Consider the following 23945-nt stretch of genomic DNA (forward strand, 5'->3'; position numbering starts at 1 on the left):
ATATGTTTAGGATTGTGATATTTTCTTATTGCACAAGGCCTTTTACTGTTATATAATGTCCCTCTTTGTCTCTTTTAACTGCTGTTGCTTTAAAGTTTGTTTTGTCTGACATAAGAATAGCTACCTCTGCTCACTTTTGATGTCCATTTGCATGAAATGCCTTTTTCCACCCCTTTACTTTATGTGAGTCCTTATGTGTTAGGTGAGTCTCCTGAAGGCAGCAGATGGTTGGTTGGTGAGTTCTTATCCATCCTGCAGTTCTGTATCTTTTAAGTGGAGCATTTAGGCCATTTACATCCAATGTTAGTATTGAGATGTGAGGTACCATTCCATTCATCATGCTATTCGTTGCTTGTGTACCTTGTTTTTGTTTGTTTTTGCTTTTTAACTTGTAGTTTTGTTTTACAGGTCCTGTGAGATTTATGCTTTAAAGAGGTTCTGTTTTGATGTGTTTCCAGGATTAGTTTCAAGATTTAGAGCTCCTTTTAGCAGTTCTTGTAGAGGTGGCTTGGTAGTGGCAAATTCTCTCAGCATTTGTTTTTCTGAAAAATACTGTACCTTTCCTTTATATATGATGCTTAGTTTTGCTAGATACAAAATTCTTGGCTGATAATTGTTTTGTTTGAGGAGGCTGAAGATAGGGCCCCAATCCCTTCTAGTTTGTAGGGTTTCTTCTGAGAAATCTGCTCTTAATCTGATAGGTTTTCCTTTATAGGTTACCTGTTGCTTTGTCTCACAGCTCTTAAGATTCCTTCATCTTAACTTTAGCTAAAGTGATGACAATGTGCCTAGGTGATGATCTTTTTGCAATGAATTTCCCAGGTGTTCTTTGTGCTTCTTGTATTTGGATGTCTAGGTCTCTAGCAAGGACTGGGGACGTTTTCCTCAATTATTCCCCCAAATATGTTTTCCAAACTTTTAGATTTCTCTTCTTCCTCAGGAACACTGATTATTCTTAGTTTTGGTCGTTTAACATAATCCCAGACTTCTTGGAGGCTTTGTTCATATTTTCTTATTCTTTTTTCTTTGTCTTTGTTGAACTGGGTTAATTCAAAGACCTTGTCTTTGAGCTCTGAATTTCTTTCTTCTACTTGTTCAATTCTATGGCTGAGACTTTCCAGAGCATTTTGCATTTCTATAAGTTTGTCCACATTTTCCTAAAGTTTTGATTGTTTTTTCTTTATGCTATCTATTTCCTTGAATAATTCTCCCGTCACTTCTTGTATTGATTTTTGAATTTCCTTGCATTGGGCTTTACCTTTCTCTTGTGCCTCCCTTAATAGCTTAATAACTAACCTCCTGAATTCTTTTACAGGTAAATCAGGAATTTCTTCTTGGTTTGGATCCATTGCTGGTGGACTAGTGTGATTTTGGGGGCGGGTGTTAAAAGCCTTTTTTTTTGGTCATATTACCAGAGTTGGTTTTCTGGTTCCTTCTTATTTGGGTAGGCTCTGTCAGAGGGAAGGTCTAGGGCTGAAGGCTATTCAGATCCTTTTGTCCCGCGGTGTGTTCCCTTGATGTAGTACTCTCCCCCTTTTCCTATGGATGTGGCTGCCTGTGAGCCAAGCTGCAGTGATTGTTATCTCTCTTCTGGATCTAGCCACCCAGCAAGTCTACCCAGCTCCAGGCTGGTACTGGGGGTTGTCTGCATAGAGTCCTGTGAAGTGAACCGTCTATGGGTCTCTCAGCTGTGGATGCCAGCTTCTGTTCCAGTGGAGGTGGCAGGGGGATGAAATGGACTCTCTGAGGGTTCTTAGCTTTGGTGGTTTAATGTTCTATTTGTGTGCTGATTGGCCTGCTGCTGGGAGGTGGCACTTCCCAGAGAGCATCAGCTGTGGTAGTATGGAGAGGAACTGGCGATGGGCGGGGCCTTAGAACTCCCAAGGGTATATGTCCTTTGCCTTCAGCTACCAGGGTAGATAGGGAAGGCCCATCAAGTTGGGGCAGGGCTAGGCATGTCTGAGCTCAGACTCTCCTTGGGCAGGTCTCGCTGTGGCTGTTATGGGGGATGGGGGCAAGGTTCCCAGGTTAGTGGAGCTGTGTACCTAGGAGGATTATGGCTGGCCTCTGCTGAGTCATGTAGGTTGTCAGGGAGGTAGGCGAAAGCCGGCAGTCACAAGCCTCACCCAGCTCCCAGACAATCCAAATGGCCGGTCTCACTCCCACTGTGCCCCCCCGCAACAGTCCTGAGTCTGTTTCCAGGCAGTGGGTGAACAAGGCTTGAGAACTTGCCTTGGGCTACCTGCCCCTAAGCTGAGAAAGAAAAGGGCTTGGCTCTTCTCCTACCTGTGGAGTCTGCACACCACATTCATACTCTCCCCTGAGTTATGGCCAGGAGGCTTCTTGCCCAGGTCAAATTGTTTCAAAGTTCAGCTGGAGATTTCCTTCTCCCTGTGGCATTTTCTCCTGTGCCTCTGGCCGCCCTCCCAATGGATCTCTGTGGTGACAGGCAGGAATGATTTGCTTGGGGACCCAGAGAACTCCAAGCACCTTTCCTGCTTCTTCCTCTACCCCTGTATTTCGCTTGGCTCTCTAAATTGACTCAGCTCCTGGTAAGGCTGGAGACTTCTCCCGCAAACAGACCTTCCGTTTCCCCAGTGAGGGTATGTGTTTGGGAGAGGAGGATCTCTCTTTCCCACTTCCGCAGTTGGGACACTCACAATATTAGGGGTGTCTCCTGGGTCCTGCAGAAGCAGTTGCTTCCTTCAGAGGGTCTGTGGGTCTTATTGCAATTCCTGGTTTGTTCTTGCAGTCATTCTGGAGCTAAAATTCACAATGCGAGCCTCTGCACGCTGCTCTGTCTGTCTGAGCCTGAGCTGCAATCTAGTCCTGCCTCCTATCCGCCATGATGATCTTCCATTCAGGACATTCCCATTCACCTTTTGATGCATATTGGAGTTGTTTCCAGCTTTTGGATATTATAAACAAAGTTGATAGGAACATATGTGTAAGTCTTCATGCAAATATGTGTCTGTTTTGTCTTGGGTAAATATCTAGGAGCATAATATTTAATTATAGGTTATGTGCATCTTTTAACTCTTTAAGAGTGTAACAGAACCAGGTATGGAGGCTTATGCCTGTAATCCTAACACTTTGGGATGCCAAGGTGAGAGACCTGCATGAGCCCAGGAGTTTGAAAACAGCCTGGGAAACAGAGAGATCCTGTGTCCAAAAAAAAAAAAAAGCATGCCAGACTGTTTCCAAAGTGGTATTATTTTACATTCCCATTCCCACCAACAGGGTATGAGATTTCCAGTGGATCCACATCATCTGCAGCACTTGGTATTGCCAATCTTTTTAATCATAGCAATTTTAGTGGCTTTGTAGTGGTATCCCATTGTGGTTTTAATTTGCATCTCCCTAATGACTAAAAACATTGAGCATTTTCATGTTATTTGTCAATGATATCTCTTCTTTGGCGAAGTGTCTATTGAAATCCTTCACCCATTTTAAATTGGGTTGTCTTATTAATTAGTTGTACGTATTCTTTATATATTTTAAACTCTTCATCAGACATGTTTCACAAATGTTTTCTCCTAGTCTATAAATTGCCTTTGATTTTCTTAGCTGTGTCTTTCAAACAGTTAAGTTTTAGTTTTGATGAAATACAAGTTATCTACTTTTTCTGTTATTGTTTAATCAGGATTTTTTGTGTCTCATTTTTGCATAACTCAAGATCATGAAGATTTTCCTCTATGTTTTTCTTTTGGAAGTGTCATAGTTTTAGATTTTATATTTAGGTCTATGATCCATTTTGATGTGGTTTTATATCTAGAAGTTGGCAAGGTTTATTTCTTTGTAAAAAGATGTCTCATCATTCAAGCACAAGTGCTGGAAAGTCATCCATTCTCCAATGAATTGCTTTGGCACCTTTGTTGGAAATCAAGTTATCATATCTGTGTATGTCTGTTTCTGAACTCTGTCCCATGGATCTATATTTCTATCTTTACACCAATACCACATTGCCTTGATTACTGTAGCTTTATAATAAGTCTTCAGGCTGGGCACAGTGGCTTACACCTGTAATCCCAGCACTTTGGGAGGCCGAGGTGGGCAGATCACAAGGTCAAGAGATCAAGACCTTCCTGGCCAACATGGTGAAACTCCGTTTCTACTAAAAAATACAAAAATTAGCTGGGCGTGGTGGTGCATGCCTGTAGTCCCAGCTACTCAGGAGGCTGAGGCAGGAGAACCACTTGAACCCAGGAGGCGGGGGTTGCAGTGAGCCAAGATCGTGCCACTGTACTCCAGCCTGGCGACAGAGTGAGACTCCGTCTCAAAAAATAAAAAACAAAAAAAACTCTTCAAATCAGGTGGTGTAAGTTCCTAATCTTTTTTTGTACAAAATAATTTGGCTATTCTGGACACTCTAGTTACATGAAAATGTTAGAATCAAGTTGTCAATTTCAGTAAGAGTCTTGTTGGATTTTGACAGAAATCACATTGGATATAGATCAATTTGGGGAGAATAGATATTTTAAACATGTTGAGTCTTCCAAACTTTGAACATGGAATGTCTCACCACCTAAATGTTTTCTTTGATTTCTTCATTAGTGTTTTGTAGTTGTCAGAATAACAGATCTTTTACATATCTTATTATATTTACATGTAAATATTTCATGGTTTTTTGGGTGCTATAAATCGAACTTTTTTCATTCAATTTCTAATTGTTTATTGCTAGTATACAGAAATAAAATTGGTTTTGTATGTCGGCCTTGCATACTGCATCTCTGCTAAATCCATTTATTAGTTCTAGTTGCTTTTTTGTATATTATTTGGAATGTTCTCCATAGACAATTAATTTGTCTGTGAACAGAGATGGTTTTATTTCTTCCTTTCTAATCTATATGCCTTTATTTCTTTTTCTATTGCACTAGGAAAGACCTTAGGTATGATAATGAATAAAATGGTGAGCTTGGACAGCCTTGCAGTGGGTCTTTCACCATTAGCAATGATGTTAGTTGTAGTTCTTTGTTGATGCCTTTTATTAGGTTGAAAAAGTTGTTTTCTATTTCTAGTTTGCTAATTCTTATTGCAAATGAATGTTCAGTTTTGTTATATGCTTGGTCTATACCTATTCAAATAAACATGCTTTTTTTCTTTAGTCTGTTTTGCTTTACTGTTTCTTCTTGAATCTGCCATACATTGATTGATGTTCAAATGTTGAACCAACCTTGCGTTCCCAGGAAAATGACCTTGTAGTCATATGTATTATCCTTTTATATAATGCTGGATTCAATTAAGTAAGATTTGTTGAAGAATTTTCTGTCTATGTTTATGAGAAACATTTGTCTGCATTCTTCTTTTCTTGTATTGTCTTTGTCTTTGGTTTGCATATTAGGGTAATGCTGGCTTCACAAAATGAGTTGGAAAGTGCCCCCTCTATTTTCTGGTAAAGTTTGTGTAGAACTGGTATTATTCCTTCATTCAATGTTGGGTAGATTTTGACAGTAAAGGCATCTGGGGCTAGAGTTTTCTTTGTTGGTTCTTAACACAAATTATATTTTTAAAAGTAATTTATGACTACTCAGTCATAAATTATATTAAAGGAATATATCTATTCCATAAGTGAGCGTTGGTAGTTTCTTTCAAAGCATTTGTCTATTTCACCTAAGTCTTCAATTTAATGGGCATAAAGTTGTTTGTAATCTTTCTTATTGTCCTTTTCATGTCTGTAATAATGTCTCCTTTTCATTCCTGATTTGTTGATTTATGTCATCTTTCTCTCTCTCGTTTCTTAATGAGCCTGGCTAAAGGTTTGCCAATTTTGTTCACCTTTACAAAATATCAGTCTTTTAATTACACTCTATTGAGATGTGAAGAATGGAAAATAAATATCACTCCTTAACAAACAGGCAAACTACCTGTACTTCAGTCTACCTTTGGAGTTGGTGGCAAAATTTTAGAATAAGCTTAGTTCTTCTTTTATAGCTACTGTTCCTTCCTCCATGTCTAAACCTGCATATATACTCCAACCGCCATTTGTTTCAGTAGACTTCCTTGAAGCATCTGCAGACAACAGTCAAATGAAGGAGGAGAAGAGGGCAGGGAATTTTATATGTGGATCTTCTCTCGGTCATGTATTTATGAGTAAAGACCATCTTTCCCATTTCCCTATGATATGTATTAAATGATGACATACAACTTTAAATCATTCTTTTTTTGAAAAAAGTTAAGTTTGGTTTAAGTATTTTTTGTATTCACAAGTGCTCAACGATCATTTATATTTTCTTCTTCCTCAACAGACAATAAATACACAAAGAATATCTAGAAAACTTTAAGTCATTACTTCCTTCTCAGAGTGATATGATAACAGTGTGTCCACAAATAATTTTATTCATGATATTAATTAGTATAATTTGGTCCAATAAATTTCAGTTCAGATATAGCAGTTTGTGTTTTTTTAACTTTTATTTTTATTTTGAGATAATTGTAGATTTACATGCAGTTGAAAGAAATAATACAGAGATTCCATGTGCCCTTCACCCAATTTCCCCCAGTGGTAACATCTTGCAAAACTATAGCACAATATCACAACTGGGATATTGACATTGATAGCTGTGATATAGAACATTTCCATCATCACAAGGATCCCTCATGTTTCTCACAGCCACACCCAATTCTCTCCCATCCTCACCCCCTCCTTAACACAGCCACCACTAATCTGTTCTCCATTTCTATAATTATGTCACTTCAAGAACGTTATATAAATGGAATCTTTTGGTACAAAACCTTTTTAAATTGGCTTTTTTCATTCAGCATAATTCTCTGGAATTATAAGTTGCTGCCTGTACCCATAGTTTCTTCTTTTTTATTGCTGAGTAGCACTCACGGTATGAATGTACTATGGTTTGTTTAATCATTTACCCAATGAAGAAAATCTGGGTTGTTTTTGGTTATTACACATAAAATTGCAATAAACATCAATGTACATGTTTTTGTGTGAAAACATGCTTATAATAATGTGAAACTGTATGCCTAATTTTCTACTTGAGAACTGTAGAGCAACAGATGTCAAGACATTTGCCAAAAGTGACAGACCACTTCTTTATAAATGCGAATTAACTAATGGCTCACACTTATCAGTACTTGCAGCTTTAAAACTATCTGCTACCTGACTTTGAAAAGTCATTGACTCTATCTCTTTGAGCTTCAATTAGACAAGATAAATGTTTTTCAAAATGTATTATTTGAAATGCTCTGAAAAAGGAGGGGGGGAGGTGGATTTCATGGCCAAAAAAAGTTTGAGGAAATGCTAAATATTGCATCTCCCCCCACTTTTTTTTTTTTTTTTTTTTTTTTTTTTTTGAGATGGAGTCGCACTCCATTGACCAGGCTGGAGTGCAGTGGTACAATCTCCACTCACTGCAACCTCAGCCTCCCGGGTTGAAATGATTCTCCTGCCTCAGCCTCCCGAGTAGCTGGGATTACAGGCGTATGCCACCATGCCCAGCTAATTTTTGTATTTTTAGTAGAGACGGGGTTTCACCATGTTGGTCAGGCTGGTCTTGAACTCCTGACCTCATGATCCACCCACCTCAACCTCCCAAAGTGCTGGGATTACAGGCGTGAGCCACCACGCCTGGCCACCACCCACTTTTTTTAATTAACAAAAGCACATTGGTGTACAAAAAGATGAATCTAATATCGAATTACTCAAGTTCAAATCCAAGCTCCATCACTTGCTAGATACAGTAACCCTCAGCAAGACACTCAAGGTTGAGTGCCTTCAAATTATATCTCAAATTACTTATCTGTAAAATGGAGACAATAGTACCCACTCACACAAATGGAAGAACAATTATAATTAACTTGTTAAATGTTAGCTATTATTCTTACTGCCATGATTACCAGAATCATCATCATCATCATCATCATGGTCTTACTAAAAATACATATGTTCAGGCTCCACTCCTGGAGACTGAAATTCATTAAGTCTGGGGTACGGTGTGATCCAGATGAAGAAGCAGAGGTTCATATTAAGAACATATCCAAGATAGTACCAAAGACAGGATTCAAAGACAGTCCAAATTGCCTGGTGGGAAGGTGTAATACTTATGCCCATACACAAATTTAGTATATCATTTAAATTACTAATTCTGTGGTCCTGCAAAAAGCGTACAGTTCTCTCCCAAAATGGACTTGTAACATCATAAACTCATGATTTCTAAAGGGGTAATTCAATAAAATAAAATGCAGTTCTTTGCAGGTGGTACACACCAGCTTTCAAAAAATTCCTAAATACAGCAGTTAACATTGATACATCAAAGTTTTGTGAACCTTAGCTTAGCAAGTCAGATATGAAGACATTCTTTCCTTAGAAATAAAACAGTTATGATTTCTATTATTTCTGTAGGTTCTATCACCAGATTGCTGATTTCCAAAGGTCCTCTTAATGTCAGTACCAGGCAAATTTCCAGGACACTTGGGGAATCATTCTGAAGGTGATGGCAATCTTCTTACCACTTCCACAGCAATCCTCAAGTAAGCTTTGGCCTGGAAAAGAACAAACTTATTTGTTCTGTATTTCTCTTCAGCAGACACTGCATGACTCATCAACTGTTTGTTATAGAGGCCCACTGTATTTGATAGTAAAAAGGCTGAGTGAGATGAGGAAATTCAGTATTGAGAAGATAGTGCTGTATACATTGCAGGCGGCCAAGGAAGAAAGAATTTTAGATTATTTGGAGGGTAATTATTTGGAAGGTGACTCTGAAGTAATATTTAGTACCAGAAATTACTGTTTTTCAAATTCTAATTCTGGTGTCAGCAAACTAGCAACCCAGTCTAGTTGCAGAGAGATTACACCTTTTTGCTCTGAAAAATTGATATCTTGAGTTAGAGACTGCCAAAACTTCTTTAGCATAAGAGCTGTTAGTCATTTTAAGGAGGACTATTTATTACCATGCTACAGTTTATCTTAGGAAAGCATTTTCTTCATCTCCCCAAGAATGGTGTGTAATACCAGCACCAAGCACCTATAGGCTCTTTCACCTGATAAAAAATGGATATCATGCAAAAAATCCTGGTTCCATTGTTACACTCTTTATGTCTGGGATCCCAGTGTCATGGGACACTAAGAGCAGCTCTTAAGCCACAGAGTGGGCCACAAGCTAACCTAATGCCTTCATGGTAATGATATTTGCATTTTAAGAGTTCCTTTAAATAAATGTAATGCAAAATTACTTATATCCTCTACCTTATTCATAAAAAGTAACTGTAGAACACAATAGTAAAATTTTCTAAAACCATTAATTTCTACATTGATAATTGATATGGTTTGGCTGTGTCCCCACCCAAATCTCATCTTGAATTGTAACTCCCACAGTTCCCATGTGTTGTGGAAGGAACCCAGTAGGAGGTGATTGAATCATGGGGTGGATCTTTCCCATGCTGGTCTTGTAATAATAAGTCTCAAGAGATCTGATAGCTTTAAAAACAGGAGTCTCTCTCCACAAGCTCTCTTTTTGCCTGCCACCATCCATGTAAGACGACTTGTTCCTCCTTGCCTTTCACCTTCTTCCATGATTGTGAGGCCTCCCTAGCCAGATGAAACTGTAAGTCCAATAAACCTCTTTCTTTTGTAAACTGCCCAGTCTCTGGTATGTCTTTATCAGCAGTGTGAAAACAAACTATTACGGTAAGTTGGTACCAGTAGAGTGTGGCGTTGCTGAAAAGATACCTGAAAATGTGGAAGTAACTTTGGAACTGGGTAACAGGCAGCAGATGGAACAGTTTGGAGGGCTCAGAAGAAGACAGGAAAATGTGGGAAAGTTTGGAACTTCCCAGAGACTTCAGTGGCTTTGACAAAAATGCTGATACTGATATGAACCATAAGGTCCAGGCTAAGATGGTCTCAGATGGAGATGAGGAAGTTGTTGGGAACTGAAGCAAAGGTGACTCTTGTTATGTTTTATCAAAGAGACTGGCAGCATTTTGTCCCTGCCCTAGAGATTTGTGGAACTTTGAATTTGAGAAAGATGATTTAGGGTACCTGGCAGAAGAAATTTCTAGGCAGCAAAGCATTCAAGAGGTTAAAGGTATTCAGTTTTATAAGGGAAGCAGAGCATAAAGGTTCAGAAAATTTGCAGCCTGACACTGTGATAGGAATAGAAAATCCCATTTCCTGAGGAGAAATTCAAGCCTGCTGCAGAAATTTGTATAAGTAACTAGGAGCCGAATGTTAATCCCCAAGACAATGGGGAAAATGTCTCCAGGGCATGTCAGAGGTCTTCATGGCAGCCTCTCCCATCACAGGTCTGGAGGCCTAGGAGGAAAATATCATTTTTCTGGGCTGGGCCCAGAGTCCCCGTGTTGTGTGCAGACTAGGGACTTGGTGCCCTGCTCCTCAGCTGCTCCAGCCATGGCTGAAAGGGGCCAATGAAGAGCTCAGGCCATGGCTTCAGAGGGTGCAGCGAGCCTCAAGCCTTGGCAGCTTCCGCATGGTGTTGAGCCTGTGGGTGCACAGAAATCAAGAATTGAGGTTTGGAAACCTCCACCTAGATATCAGATGTATGGAAATACCTGGATGCCCAGGCAGAAGTTTGCTGTAGTGGCGAGGTCCTTACGAAGAACCTCTGCTAGGGCAGTGCAGAAGAGAAATGTGGGGTCAGAGCCCCCAGAGTCCCTACTGGGGCACGACCTAGTGGAGTTGTGAGAAGACAGTCATCATCCTCCAGACCCCACAATGGCAGATCCACTGACAACCTGTACGGTGTGCCTGAAAAAGCTGCAGAAACTCAACGCCAAACCATGAAGGCAGCCGGGAGGGAGGCTATACTCTGCAAAACTACAGGAGCAAAGCTGTCCAAGACTATGGGAACTCACCTCTTGCATCAGCGTGACCTAGATGTGAGACATAGAGTCAAGGGAGATAATTTTGGAGCTTTAAGATTTGACTGTCCCACCAGATTTCAGACTTGCATGGGGCCTGTAGCCCCTTTGTTTTGGCCAATTTCTCCCATTTAGAACAGGTGTATTTACCCAATGCCTGTACCCCCACTGTATCTAGGAAGTAACTAACTTGCTTTTGATTTTACAGGCTCATAGGCGGAAGGGACTTGCCTTGTCTCAGATGAGACCTTGGACTGTGGACATTTGAATTAATGCTGAAATGAGTTAAGACTTTCGGGGACTGTTGGGAAGGCATGATTGGGTTTGAAATGTGAGGACATGTGATTTGGGAGGGGCTGGGGTGGAGTGATATGGTTTGGCTGTGTCCCTACCCAAATCTCATCTTCAATTGTAACTCCCACAATTCCCATGTGTCATGGGAAGAACCTGGTGGGAGGCAATTGAATCATGGGGTGGGTCTTTCCCATGCTGTTCTCATAACAGTGAATCTCATGAGATCTGATAGCTTAAAAAAAATGGGAGTCTACCTGCACAAGCTCTCTTTTTGCCTGCCGCCATCCATGTAAGACATGACTTGTTCCTCCTTGCCATTCACCTTCCTCCATGATTGTGAGACCTCCCTAGCCACATGGAACTGTAAGTCCAATAAACCTCTTTCTTTTGTAAACTGCCCAGTCTCTGGTATGTCTTTATCAGCAGTGTGAAAACAAATGAATAAAATAATATGCTTACAGTTATATATTTATATACAACTAATGAAAATAGCTAAGATTTACTGAGTACTTAATATTTGCCAAGTGTTATTTATCTTCACTGTTACTCTGGGGGTAAATTCTATCATTATCCCGACTTTACAGATAAGGAAACATCCAGAAAGGTAAATAATTTTGTCAAAAACATTATAGCTAGTAAGAGATGAGCTGGGCTTTGAACCTAAGCTGACCAATTCCCAGACTCTGCACAGTAAAAAGAGATGTTTGTGGTCTATTTGCCCTGACTTGATGAAGTGCTTTAAGAGTGTTTCGCATGTCTTCATTTTTAAAGACTATGCTTGAGCCCTAACAGCTAAATCATGATTTATTTTACCAGAAAAGTATTAAAAGTCATTTTAAGAGAGTCCTTTAAAAAAAAAAATTCTAAAAACGTGAATAAGGCCTTAAATGTTTTTATTGAATACCTACTATACCAAGTACTTCATGTAAATAATCTCACTTAGATGCGTAAAACAAGCATTATCAGCTCAACTTGGATGATGAAACCAGGAGTTATTTGCTCAAGGTCATGAAGTCAGGCTGGAAAACCTTCAAACCTGGGTCCAACTGACTCTAAAGTCCAGCTTTTTCCACTACACCACATGTTAAACAGTAAACCCAAATACAAGTAATTATAATCATAAAGCATAGTCTAAAAATGGGTTCTTCTCTGCTGTAGTTAACAGAAACAATAGTTTTTGTTTATAAATAGAAATAACATCTACTCATAAAGAAAGGTTTCTCTCAAATCAAATGTGCTGATTTTCACCCATACATCTTTATAAATACCTTTTATCTCCTAGTAGCTTTTCTAGGTACTTATGCCTAATATTTTGTGATGAAAATTTAAAGTTCACTAAACCAAGATGAGACAAGGCCATCATTCTGTAATCTTTTAGTATTTATCTACACTAAATTAGAGACATAAACCTATCAGAATACAAAAAATACTGAATAATTCCAGAACAATCAAATTGTCTACATTTAACCTTTCCTTTTTAATGGACTATCTCCAAACTTTGACTTCTAATATATCACATTCAAAGTAATAGATTGTCAGTTGCTGAGAAACCACTGAAAGTGCTTAGTTTAACAGTTTCAATTTCTCAAAAACTGTTGAGGCTAAATTTTTTAGCCAGTGCAGTTTTATTTCAACAAATACATTTTGGTTTGTATTGTGTGCAAGGCATTGTGTTGGGAAATCTGTGGTGTGTAATGATATAAAAGAGGGGCAGAACAGTTCATTGGTGAAGAGTTGGGGCCTTGAAGTCAGACAGCCATGGTTTAGAATCTTGGCTTTCTTACTTACCAGCTGTGAGGCTTTGGGCAAGTTACTCAACCCTTCTAGGCTCAGTTTCCATATCTGTAAACTGGTTATAATAATTATATCTAGCTCAAAGCATTTTCGGAGTATTAAGTGAGAATATGGCATGTGAATTGTTGGTACAGAGGAAGTATATAATAAATATCTGTAGCTGCTGTTATTATCATTATAGTCTCAAGAAATTTACAATCTCATTGAAGAGCTCCTATGAACATGTCCTTTGGGCACTGTTCCCACCTGAGGAATAATTAAATCAAATCTATCTTTCTTTTGTTTAATCCATAACTAGCAAAAAAGTAACACACACACATATCATATGTAAAGGACATAACTGAAATAACTCAAACTATTAATACTCTCTTCTTTCATCAACTCTACACAGACTAACCCTTTTCTCCTATTCAAGATCTTTTTGTTAGGTCATCTAGAGGCACAGATAATACAGTTGGACCATTAACTAGCAACAGGGAATGAATGGTAACCAAAGTGCACAAAGGTCTTTTCCTTTGTTTTTGTTTTTAAATATTTGAAGTCCCAATTTATCATACACAGTCATTTCATATTAAGATTGTGAGGTGATAATTTAGAAATTGTAAGAAAATAAAGTTCCCACTAATATTTGAAAGTCTTTACCAGGAATATCTTATAGCACATCTTTCTGTAGCTAATATTCTTACTTGATAAAAAGGATAAAACCACAATGTTATCAGCTAATCACAGGTCCATTCCTTGTATTCTGGTCTTAATCAAGAGCAGAAGGTAGTTTTAATTTCATCAACAATATTAATCATACCAGCATGCGGGGATGCTATTGAATTTAGGGGTTCTGAATTCTAAATATCGCCTTCTCACCCCTCCTCTATTGTTTTCTTTGGCTACTTTACACTACTCACATTTGGAGTCTTACTTGCCTTTCCTAAGTGGCGTACATGTGCAGAAGGTTTTGCCCATTGTCTGAGCAAGCAGCAGACTATTAGTACTTCTTAATTGGTACTAACAGCTCTTCCAACATTTCCAATGATGTCTTAAATTCACCACAATTCATATCTTTAAATTAATCACTACCTTTTTAGTGTTTGCCTCTTCTGAAAGTTAAATGTTACTGGGAGAGTTAAATCCTCAGTGTGTAATTCTAAAGGATTTTGTGGGCAGAGAATAAGAGCCCTAACACCTGGTGCTGGGAGGATGGAGTGATAGAAAATGGAGAAGGTGGAGTAAGAAGGAAGACAAAAAGCTAACGATTAAACATTTACTGATCTATAATTGTGCCTATGAGTCAACCCCTAAAAGTAAACAATAAAAAGTATCAGTCTAGGCCAGGTGTGGTGGCTCATGTCTGTAATCCCAGCACTTTCGGAGGCTAAAGCAGGTGAATCTCCTGAGCTCAGGAGTTTGACACCAGCCTGGGCAACATGGTGAAACCCCATCTCTACCAAAAACACAAAAAATTAGCTGGATGTGGTGGTGTGAACCTGTGGTCCCAGCTACTTGGGAGGATGAGATCGTGCCACTGCACTCCAACCTGGGTGACAGAGTAAGATCCTGTCTCAAACAAAACAAAACAAAACAAAACAACAGTATCAGTCTAAAGTGGATAATTAACAAATAAGATTATAGGTTTTGCCCCATTAACTTCTGCAGAAGTTTTATCATGTTGGCAAATAAACACTTCCTTCATTCTTTAAATGAAGACATGCAGGCAGAATAGGTATTATGCTTCTATGAATACAACAGAATCTGGTGAGAGCGTTGTGACTAGTTTCTAAGAGCACATTTCTATTTGAGTTCACGGGGGAAAGGGAAGGAGGCTTTCAGGAGGCAAGATTCATCACAAGACTAACTGGAGGATTCTGATCCTAGGCCTCAATCACAGCTTCTTAGTGTCTAGGAGTTAATGTCTTTGATGTTGAAGCTGGGAATTCTTCTCTCATGATTCAAATTCTGCTACCTTGATTTTTTAATTTTTATTTTTTGACGGAGTTTTGCTCTTTTTGCCCAGGCTGGAGTGCCATGGCGTGACCTCGGCTCACTGCAACCTCCGCCTCCCAGGATCAAGTGATTCTCCTGCCTCAGCCTCCCAAGTAGCTGGGATTAGAGGTGTGTGCCACCACGCCCAGCTAATTTTTGTATTTTTACTAGAGATGGGGTTTCACCATGTTGGCCAGGTTGATCTCAAACTCCTGACCTCGTGATCTGCCCGCCTCAGCCTCCCAAAGTGCTGGGATTACAGGCGTGAGCCACCGCGCCGGGCCTACTTTGATTTTTAAATAACATCAAAGAGTGATATTTACTTGATACCACGTCAAGGACACTAAGTGGACTCAGCTCTTTAGCAAAGGGAAGAGGAGAGACATTTAGTGTCATGACATCTTATACAGGCAGTTTCAGAAGGTAAATACAGGTATATTCTACTTGGCATTTTTCAAGGTATTTTCACATTATTATTTCATTTATTCTTTCTCATCTTCCGCATTATGACATCAATTTATAGATGGAGAGAAAGGTTCAGAGAGGTTAGAAAACTTGCTTTAGGTCACACATCGAAAGTGGCAAACTTGGTACCCCATGATGACTCAGATTTAGTGCTCTTCCTGCCATGCAGAGATCCCCTTCGAGAATCTAACAAAGCTATTTAGAGTATTAAATCATATTATCTTTGGATGGTGGCTATATGTTCTCTGTTATATTACATTCCTCTAACTTCAATGAAATGTTTCTTACTTCTGGAGGATTTCAAAGAAAAAATAATGAACAGGTGAAAACCATAATAAAAATCTAAACTCTTAATTGAAATACACTGGTAAGAAATTATTCTTATTCACTAGGAATCACTGTGAAATGTCTTTATAGTGTGTTCTCAGGAGGCACTTAGAAGTGTGTAATTAAAGCAAAAAAACCCTCAGTTTTCAAAGAACTTTTCCATATATTGCATAAAGTACAGCTATGGTAGTTGGGATTGGCAGACTTTAATTACGAAGATGATAAAGGATTATGGTTTTTTGCTTAGCTGAAAAATTGTTGAGAAAGACTGAAAAGGAAATTTAACATTTAATACCTAAAAGGCAGAGAAGAGAAAAACAATGGTAACTGTTATACCATATCTACTCAGAGATCATATCGCCAGCAAAACAATCACCTATACCATAGCTGCTGACTCTTAAGAAAAGGAAAGGACCTCTAAACGCAGAAAACAGATCATTCAAAATGAATATACTTTACTCATCCAAGATTACTGTTCATTTACTCTTACTTTACAGCTCTAACCAAACATGGCTCCTTTATTTTCCAATTCACAGAAGGTTAAAGGAAGCAAACTAGAATATAAAGAACAGCAGTTATGTTTGGAAAAAATACCAGTACTGTAAAGCTATACCCATTAGTTAAGGAAAAGAAAAAAAAAAAAAAGAAAGAAAAACTATTAGAAGATTGATTGGGGCTGTTCAACAAAGGAACAACATCTGAACTGATGTGCCAGATGATGATTCAGTTTCCAAGTTAAATAGCAAGTGTTATTTAGGAAAGAAAAAATATGTATGATTAATTTTATTTCTATTTTTAAAAAGATTAAAATATTTTATGCTTAAAGATTTTATGTGGCAGTAGTTTTGAAAATCTATCAACTATATCTCCAATGATGTTGGCTAATGAAACACTACTAGTCTTTTCACCTCACCTTCCCAGTTATATTTATTAAAATAAATGCAATGAAAATTTCATCTCTAGGCTGGGCATGGTGGCTCATGCCTATAATCTCAGCATGTTGGGAGGCCAAGATGGGAAGATAACTTGAGTCCAGGAGTTCGAGACCAACCTGGACAACATAGTGAGACCCTGTCTCCATAAAAAAAAAAAATTAGCAGGGCATGGTGGTGTACACCTGTGGTCCTAGCTACTCGGGAGGGGAGGGTGAGATGCGAAGATTGCTTGAGCATGGGAAGTCAAGGCTGCAGTGAGCTGGGATCGCACAATTGTACTCCAGCCTGGGTGACAGAGCAAAACCCTGTCTGAAGAAAAAGGAAAGAAAAAAAATCCCACCTCTAATGGTTTACACAATTGCCTTATATCCAATTCAATACTTTCTTGCATTAGGCTTCCTTCTCCAATCAGTTGAACTTCTAATACTGAAATATAATAATCTTGGGCAGTTAGATATTGCTAGCCAGCAATATAAGAATTTTACAAACTCTCTTTTCACGCTTTTCATGAGAAAACTGGTTGGGTGATGATTCTCTGTAGGTAAACTTGTTTAGCTGATAATTTAGAGCCAGCACTGGAAGCTTACTGTACATGACAGTAACTTAAAGATGCTTTGGACAAGTTAAATAATCCTTGTTTAAATATATATGCACTGCAAATATAAATGCTTAATCTTCCCAACTTTCTTTCTGTATTTCAAAAAGTATATAAAAAGAAATAAAAATATGTATCCAAAAATGGAACTTACCTCATCACTTTCAGGCTGTGAAAACACAATTGGCTGGCCTGTATCTGAAGCTTCCCTTATATTAAGGTGTAACGGAATGTCTCCTAAGAGAGTCCAGCAGACATCCATTAGAACCAGAAAAGTTCATATAGGCATTTTGAATCTCACTATTTGAACTATGGAAAGAAACAAAATCGGAACTAAATTGATTCAAATTGACTATCTTCTAATTGCTAAATCTTTGAAAAAGAAATTTCAAATGGGAATTACAAACAAGATACTCTATTTTAGAGTAGTACAGTGATTGTATGTTTATACAGGAAAGCTCTGTGGCACCACATCAAGGGATGAGGCCTCTGATTTATTCTCTGCTGGAAGTCTCCAAGCAAGCAATGGCTTGGAAGACATTTGCAAATGATTTCTCCCATTAATATCTGATATAGACACATCATGCCACATAATAAGAGGAAACTGAAGAGAAAAATATGGGGAGGCAAAGTAGTTCAAAAAAAAGTACAACAAAATAACCTTCCTGATGTTGGCAAATGGAGTGAGCTCAAAGAACTGGTCAAAAGTAGGCCAGACCTGTTATCTCAACTATCTGTCTCTTTATCAGACAGAATTATTTTTCTCTTATTATTTACTAACCTATGTAGCACCATATATAACTTGTGAGCTTGGTGAGATCTCAGCAAGTATATGATAAGAACCTCCAAAATACAGACTGAGATGGGAGAGGTGTGTTTTCTTGAGGACACATTACTATTAGGCAGTGGAATTTAGGAGCTGACCTAAATTCTGACCCCTCATCCAATATACTCTTTCCAGCACACTATCACAAATGAAGTCTATCAAGACTGAGATTTAAAGCACAGTGAGTGGGGTCTTAAGCAGAAAAGTTGACTTGCCATGGTACTTAGCGTTCTCAGAACCACTCCAAATCCATGCAAAGGTTATTAAAACATATGTGTATGTGGTGCTTTATTCAAATAAGTCATTTAGCACCATGTCAGGAAATTTAAATAATGAAGTATATGTTATAAAAATATTACAGTATATACTATGAAGTACATGGAAAAGTAAATGTTATTTCATGATCCTCTTGTCAAATGCTGTGATCTTAAACTATAAGTCCTCAATATCCAACGGCCAAATGACAAATACATGATATTTTAGTAACCATTTAAGGATCAGCTTCTCATTAAATTTGATTCCTATTCTCTAGATCAACTTCGGACTATAGGAAACTGTCACAGGAGCAAGCAGCAAAAATGTTATAGAAAATGCTTAGAAATGAAATTTTTTTCCTCTCAATTTATGAACTGTCATTCTAGTAAAGAATCAGGAATGATTTCTTTTCTACTGCAGAAATGGAAGGTAAAAGAGTAAAACCTTCACCTTTATATAGCCATCTATTGACATCATTTCTGCTCTCCAGATACTCACAATCCTACCTACAGACACAGTAGATTAGACCAAGAAGGGGAAAAATCTTGTTAAAAATAGGTGCGTAGTAAGAATGGTAATGGGCTAATGGTTGTATCTAGACAGGGATTTTTAAAAAGTAAAAGTGAGTGAGGAGCAGTCTGAGCCTGAGAAGTATTTTTGAGGTGCTAAGTCTGAAAGAAATGAGGAAACATTTCAGACATATATAGGTTAAAGGGTTTTCTGTGAGATGGTCTGAGACCTTAACTACTATGCATAAACTGTCCCTGTAGGTAAATACAGATAAGGTTCTCAAGAGCTATCGTACCAAATAATCATTTAAAACACGACCCACTGAATTAAGAGTCTGCCAGGGAGTCAGTAAAGGACAAATAAGGGTTCCCAGGAGGTTCAACTGGCCAAGAGGCCAGAGCTGAGAAAGCTTTTTCCCTGATTTCAGTTCCTCATTCCCAATCCCAACCTCTTCATAATTGAAGCCCTGCTCCACTTCATGGGAGACACCATGGGACCCATGACTACATTAAAAGGAGGGGACGTGCCCTAATGAGGAACTCTAAATGATTTTTCCCCTAACACTGTCAGACATAGCAGTCTAGGGCACCATCACATTTTTGTGATCAGTAATCAGTGTTTTTGATACATTTTTAGGGTAATTGTACATCTGTGAGCCACTGGTTAAAATGTAACTTCTATACATACCATTGTTTCTCAATGAAATGTTTCAAATTCTAAATAACTGACTTAGGAAATTGTTCAGCTCATTTGTAAGTTAGGAAATTACAATGTTGTCAGTATAATTCAATAATGCCATTATAATTACACATTTACTTTATTATATAAGCGAATGTCAATCTGTTATTATGCAGATTTGGAAAATTGAACTTTCTGGGTTAAATGAAAAACAGTTGCAGAATATAATTAGTGGCTATAATTATAGCAATGTATCAAAATATATCATTAGTATTCACCTGGTATTGTAGTGGCTGCTATAGTGCAAATGCATAACAATAATATATTTAACATCAACTTTTAGAAACTTAATTATAACAGAGAATGTTTTGAAATTCCTTAATCTCTAGGGATCTTAATTTTTAACTACCTAAGTCTAATAATTCACTTTATGACTTCCTTATTCAGCATTTAACACCTGCCTTTGGCAAGAACAGAAACCCATTCACAATTAGAATATCAAAACATGTTTTCTAAAAAGTCTGTTAAGTTGCCTGTGGATTTTTGGAACATCATGTTTTATCCAAAACCTGTGTTTTGCTTATTTAACACATGATTTTAGTTCTCCTCATAGCACTAATGAACTCTTCAGTTCAGTGCCATGAACAGTGTGTACAATGTAAATTTCAGGTGCCATATTTTAAAGACATATCAAACACATTAAATATTACAGAAAACAGTAAATACTGCCATTCCAAAGCAGAAAGACTAACAAATAAAGAATTAATAAGGAAGGCATTTTTACATATGCACTAAGAACGAACACTTTTAGAGGTTTTTACAACATACGGAACAGACATTTTAATGTACCTGTTTGTACTGAGAGATGTACACCCAACTTAGCAAACACACTGATGAGTATCATTTAAAATATGGCTTCAAATTACAGTACTTGGACTACAAAACTCTATTCTCAAATTTAAGTTATAGACAGTTTTTATTTAAAATAGAAATTATCATAGTTGACAGAACAAACCTATTCAAAAAAGCCAAAGAAAGGTTAACACATAGAACTGTGCTATATTAATTTAAAACACAAAGCCAAAAGCAACTCATCATTTTCTGAGACACTCTTTTTTTTTTTTTTTTTTTGATGGAGTCTCACTCTGTCACCCAGGCTGGAGTGCAGTGGTGCTATCTCAGCTCACTGCAAGCTCCGCCTCCAGTGTTCATGCCATTCTCCTGCCTCAGCCTCCTGAGTAGCTGGGACTGCAGGCGCCCACCACCACGCCTGGATAATTTTTAGTATTTTTAGTAGAGACGGGGTCTCAACATGTTAGCCAGGATGGTCTCGATCTCCTGACCTCGTGATCTGTCCACCTCGACCTCCCAAAGTGCTGGGATTACAGGCGTGAGACTCCATGCCCGGCCTCTGAGACACTCTTAATCATCAAGCCTCATCCCCACTTTCTCTTCTGCCACTTCTTCTACAAAAGAACATCCCACAGTCTTACCTAGAACTTCAAGGCCAAGGGTCTGTGCTAGTTTCCTTGCACCATCAGCACCAAAAATATGAGTTTTGTGTTTACATTTTGGACACTGGAAAACACTCATGTTTTGGACAAGGCCAAGGACCTAGAATAAAAACACACTGAAATCAAAATAAAATTAAACCAAATATTAATACATTACTTCAACAAATTTTTACAGAGTGCCTACTGAGTTCTAGTGGCGCTCATCAATGTTACCACAATGATGAATAAACTATGGCCTCTGCTCTGAAGGAACTCATGAGCTAGTAAGAGAGCAAGACATATAGAATTACCTTTGATATCATAATAAATGCTAAAAAGAGATGAATGAACAGGAACCAAAAATTCTGCCTAGAAAGAAGAGAAATCTTTGAGTTTCCCATAGACAATTGTTTCTTCAGGTTGTGGGGTGATGAGGAGGTGAGGCCCACAGCAGGAATTCTAGACAGAAGGAAGACAACAAGCCAAGGTAGCAAAATAAAACTGTGTGGCCTACTTGGGCTGCAACCCAGTGGGTGGTCAAGGCAGAAGATGGTTTGGGAAGGAAGGCTAGGGCCACGTGGGAAGATGCTGAATACCATCCATGTATTTGAGGCATTCCTCTTCAGACAACAGGAAACCACTAAAGGTTTTCAAAGCTGAAAAGATGGTATCAAAGAGGTAGTTATACAATCAGATTTTTGTTTTAGAAATTTATCTTTGATGAAAATTTGGAGAAAAATAAGAAGGGAGGAACAGAGGAAAATAAATACCCAAGAGGTAACTTTGGACGAAGTCTCACAGTAAATCTAAAATATATGAAGTGTTTGTTATATGCCAGGTGCTGGGTTAAGTACTTTAAATGTACTATCTTATTTACTCTTCACAAGAACTTTATGAGATGGTTATTTTGTTTTTTGTTTTGTTTGTTTTTGAGACGGAGTTTCACTCTTGTTGCCCAGGCTGGAGTGCAATGGCGCGATCTCGGCTCACCGCAACCTCCACCTCCTGGGTTCAAGTGATTCTCCTGCCTCAGCCTCCCGAGTAGCTGGGATTACAGGCGTGCACCACCACGCCCGGCTAATTTTGTATTTTTAGTAGCGACGGGGTTTCTTCATGTTGGTCAGGCTGGTCTCGAACTCTCAACCTCAGGTGATCCGCCCACCTTGGTCTCCCAAAGTGCTGGGATTAGAGGAGTGAGCTACCGTGCCCAGCTGAGATGGTTATTTTATCATTCCCATTCTATAGTTGAGAAAACTGACAGTGCTAACAAAAGAGTAAAACTCAGCTCTTATCAGAATGTTATTGTCTGAAACAAAATTAAGTTTCATAGAAAAGGTCATTCTCTTTCTAAGTTTCCCTAGATTCTGCTACAAAATAGATACAGCTAAACCTTGAACATGAGTTTGAACTGTGGGGGGTCCACTTATGTGTGAATTTTTTTTGAACCAACCACAGATAAAAAATATACTATTTGCCCGCCACAAAACCCAAGTACCGGAATGGCTGATGTCCTAGAAGCAACAGTGGGACTTCAGTATGCACGAATTTTGGAATATGCAGTGGCGGGGGGAGGGCGATTCTGGAACCAATCCCCCACATATATTGAGCGAAGATGATACTTAAGAAATGTTATTATTCAACAATACTGTTGACTAAATAGACAGGCTCTGCAAATATAATCCTTACTCATGTTCCTTTTAATCCCACTCTCTTATTGATGAGGAGCAGTAGCTCTCTTCTAGAATAAAAATGCAAAACACTATTTTCAGAGGCTTAGAGATTACAATAAAAATGCAGAACACTATTTTCAGAGGCTTAGAGATTACAATGTCTGTATCAGTTCTACCATAAGGTTATGATTGTAGATTATTAGAACATTTGCATTTTAAATGAAGAACAGTACTGACAGTCCAAAATGAAACATATAGATAAGAAGGTGAAAAAATCGTTATTCTTTCTGAAAAGAGAAACAGAAAAAACTAAAGTTGCCCCCAATAATTATATATGAAGACAAATAGTAAAAAGACATAAATCTATAGCAAAGCATTTTCCAAGCATCTAATATATGCCCTTTTGCTGATGCACACTATCACAAAAAATAAATCACGCTGTGTTTTGGGAATTCAGTACTATCTCCAGAAAGCTAGAGAGAAACATAGCTTAATATCACACAGCTTGTTTATTAACTATGCCTATATAATACACTCATTGCTTGGGCAGTTTTACTGCCATTTATGTTAAATGTGATATATCCCCTGACTGTATGGCTCTCAACTTAAACAAAAAATTATCACTCAAAAAGTGAGAAAAGGAAAAACACCTAAAGAAAGTGAAAATCTTTGTGAGGGTATATTTCAATTCAGAGAGAACAGGAAAAACATTCTGACCTTGGAATCTCTTAGACTCTCTAAGACATAGAGGCATAGAACAAGTGTGTATTTGCAGTTTGTGTGATTTACATCTTCTTATCAAATCATTCTCTATGGACTGTATAAATATCTCAGACATGTTCTCTATAGACTACACAAATGTCACAGACCTAAAATATAAAACTATAACCAAACTCAATATTTAATGAGCTCTTAATATATGCCAGTAACTGGGCTAAACACAAGGAATAGCATACAGCTGTGAGCAAAACAGACTTGATCCTTACCCTTTGGAGCTTGTACTGTAATTGGAGGAAATTGACTGAACAAAGAATAGTGCAAAAATACACTCATAAAATGGAATGGCTTCTCTGGAAGCAAAGTATAGGGTATTATGAGAGTGTAGAACAGAGAGGACTTGATGTACTCTGGGAGTCAGAGAGGGCTTCCTTGAAGAAACATTTGATCTTAAAGCTACAGAGTGACTGGGCAAAAACAAGGAAAAGGGAAGAAAAACATTCAAAACAGAAGTAGGGAGCACATGTCTCCCTTCAAGGAACTGAAAGGCCAGTCTGAGGCCTCTAAGGTGTGGTG

At 38.2% G+C, this 23945-nt stretch overlaps 1 protein-coding gene across 2 annotated transcripts in view; it reads right to left on the reverse strand.

The window, feature by feature from the left end:
* Window positions 1–6392: 6392 nt before the first annotated feature.
* The window catches only part of NUBPL (NUBP iron-sulfur cluster assembly factor, mitochondrial), a 312393-nt gene continuing 294840 nt past the window's right edge, over window positions 6393–23945 (reverse strand). Inside the window, exons 9-11 of one of the 2 annotated variants that reach the window (XM_004055061.5) lie at window positions 20983–21103; window positions 17375–17457; window positions 6393–8496 (exon numbers count right to left, since the gene is read on the reverse strand). In XM_004055061.5, coding sequence (XP_004055109.4) covers window positions 8434–8496; window positions 17375–17457; window positions 20983–21103 — 267 coding nt within the window. In that variant the 3' untranslated portion in view covers window positions 6393–8433. The remainder of the gene's footprint in view (window positions 8497–17374; window positions 17458–20982; window positions 21104–23945) is intronic. The other variant, XM_055361333.2, reaches the window with a different exon arrangement.

Source organism: Gorilla gorilla, chromosome 15 (assembly GCF_029281585.2).
Source record: "Gorilla gorilla gorilla isolate KB3781 chromosome 15, NHGRI_mGorGor1-v2.1_pri, whole genome shotgun sequence".
Lineage (NCBI taxonomy): Eukaryota > Metazoa > Chordata > Mammalia > Primates > Hominidae > Gorilla > Gorilla gorilla.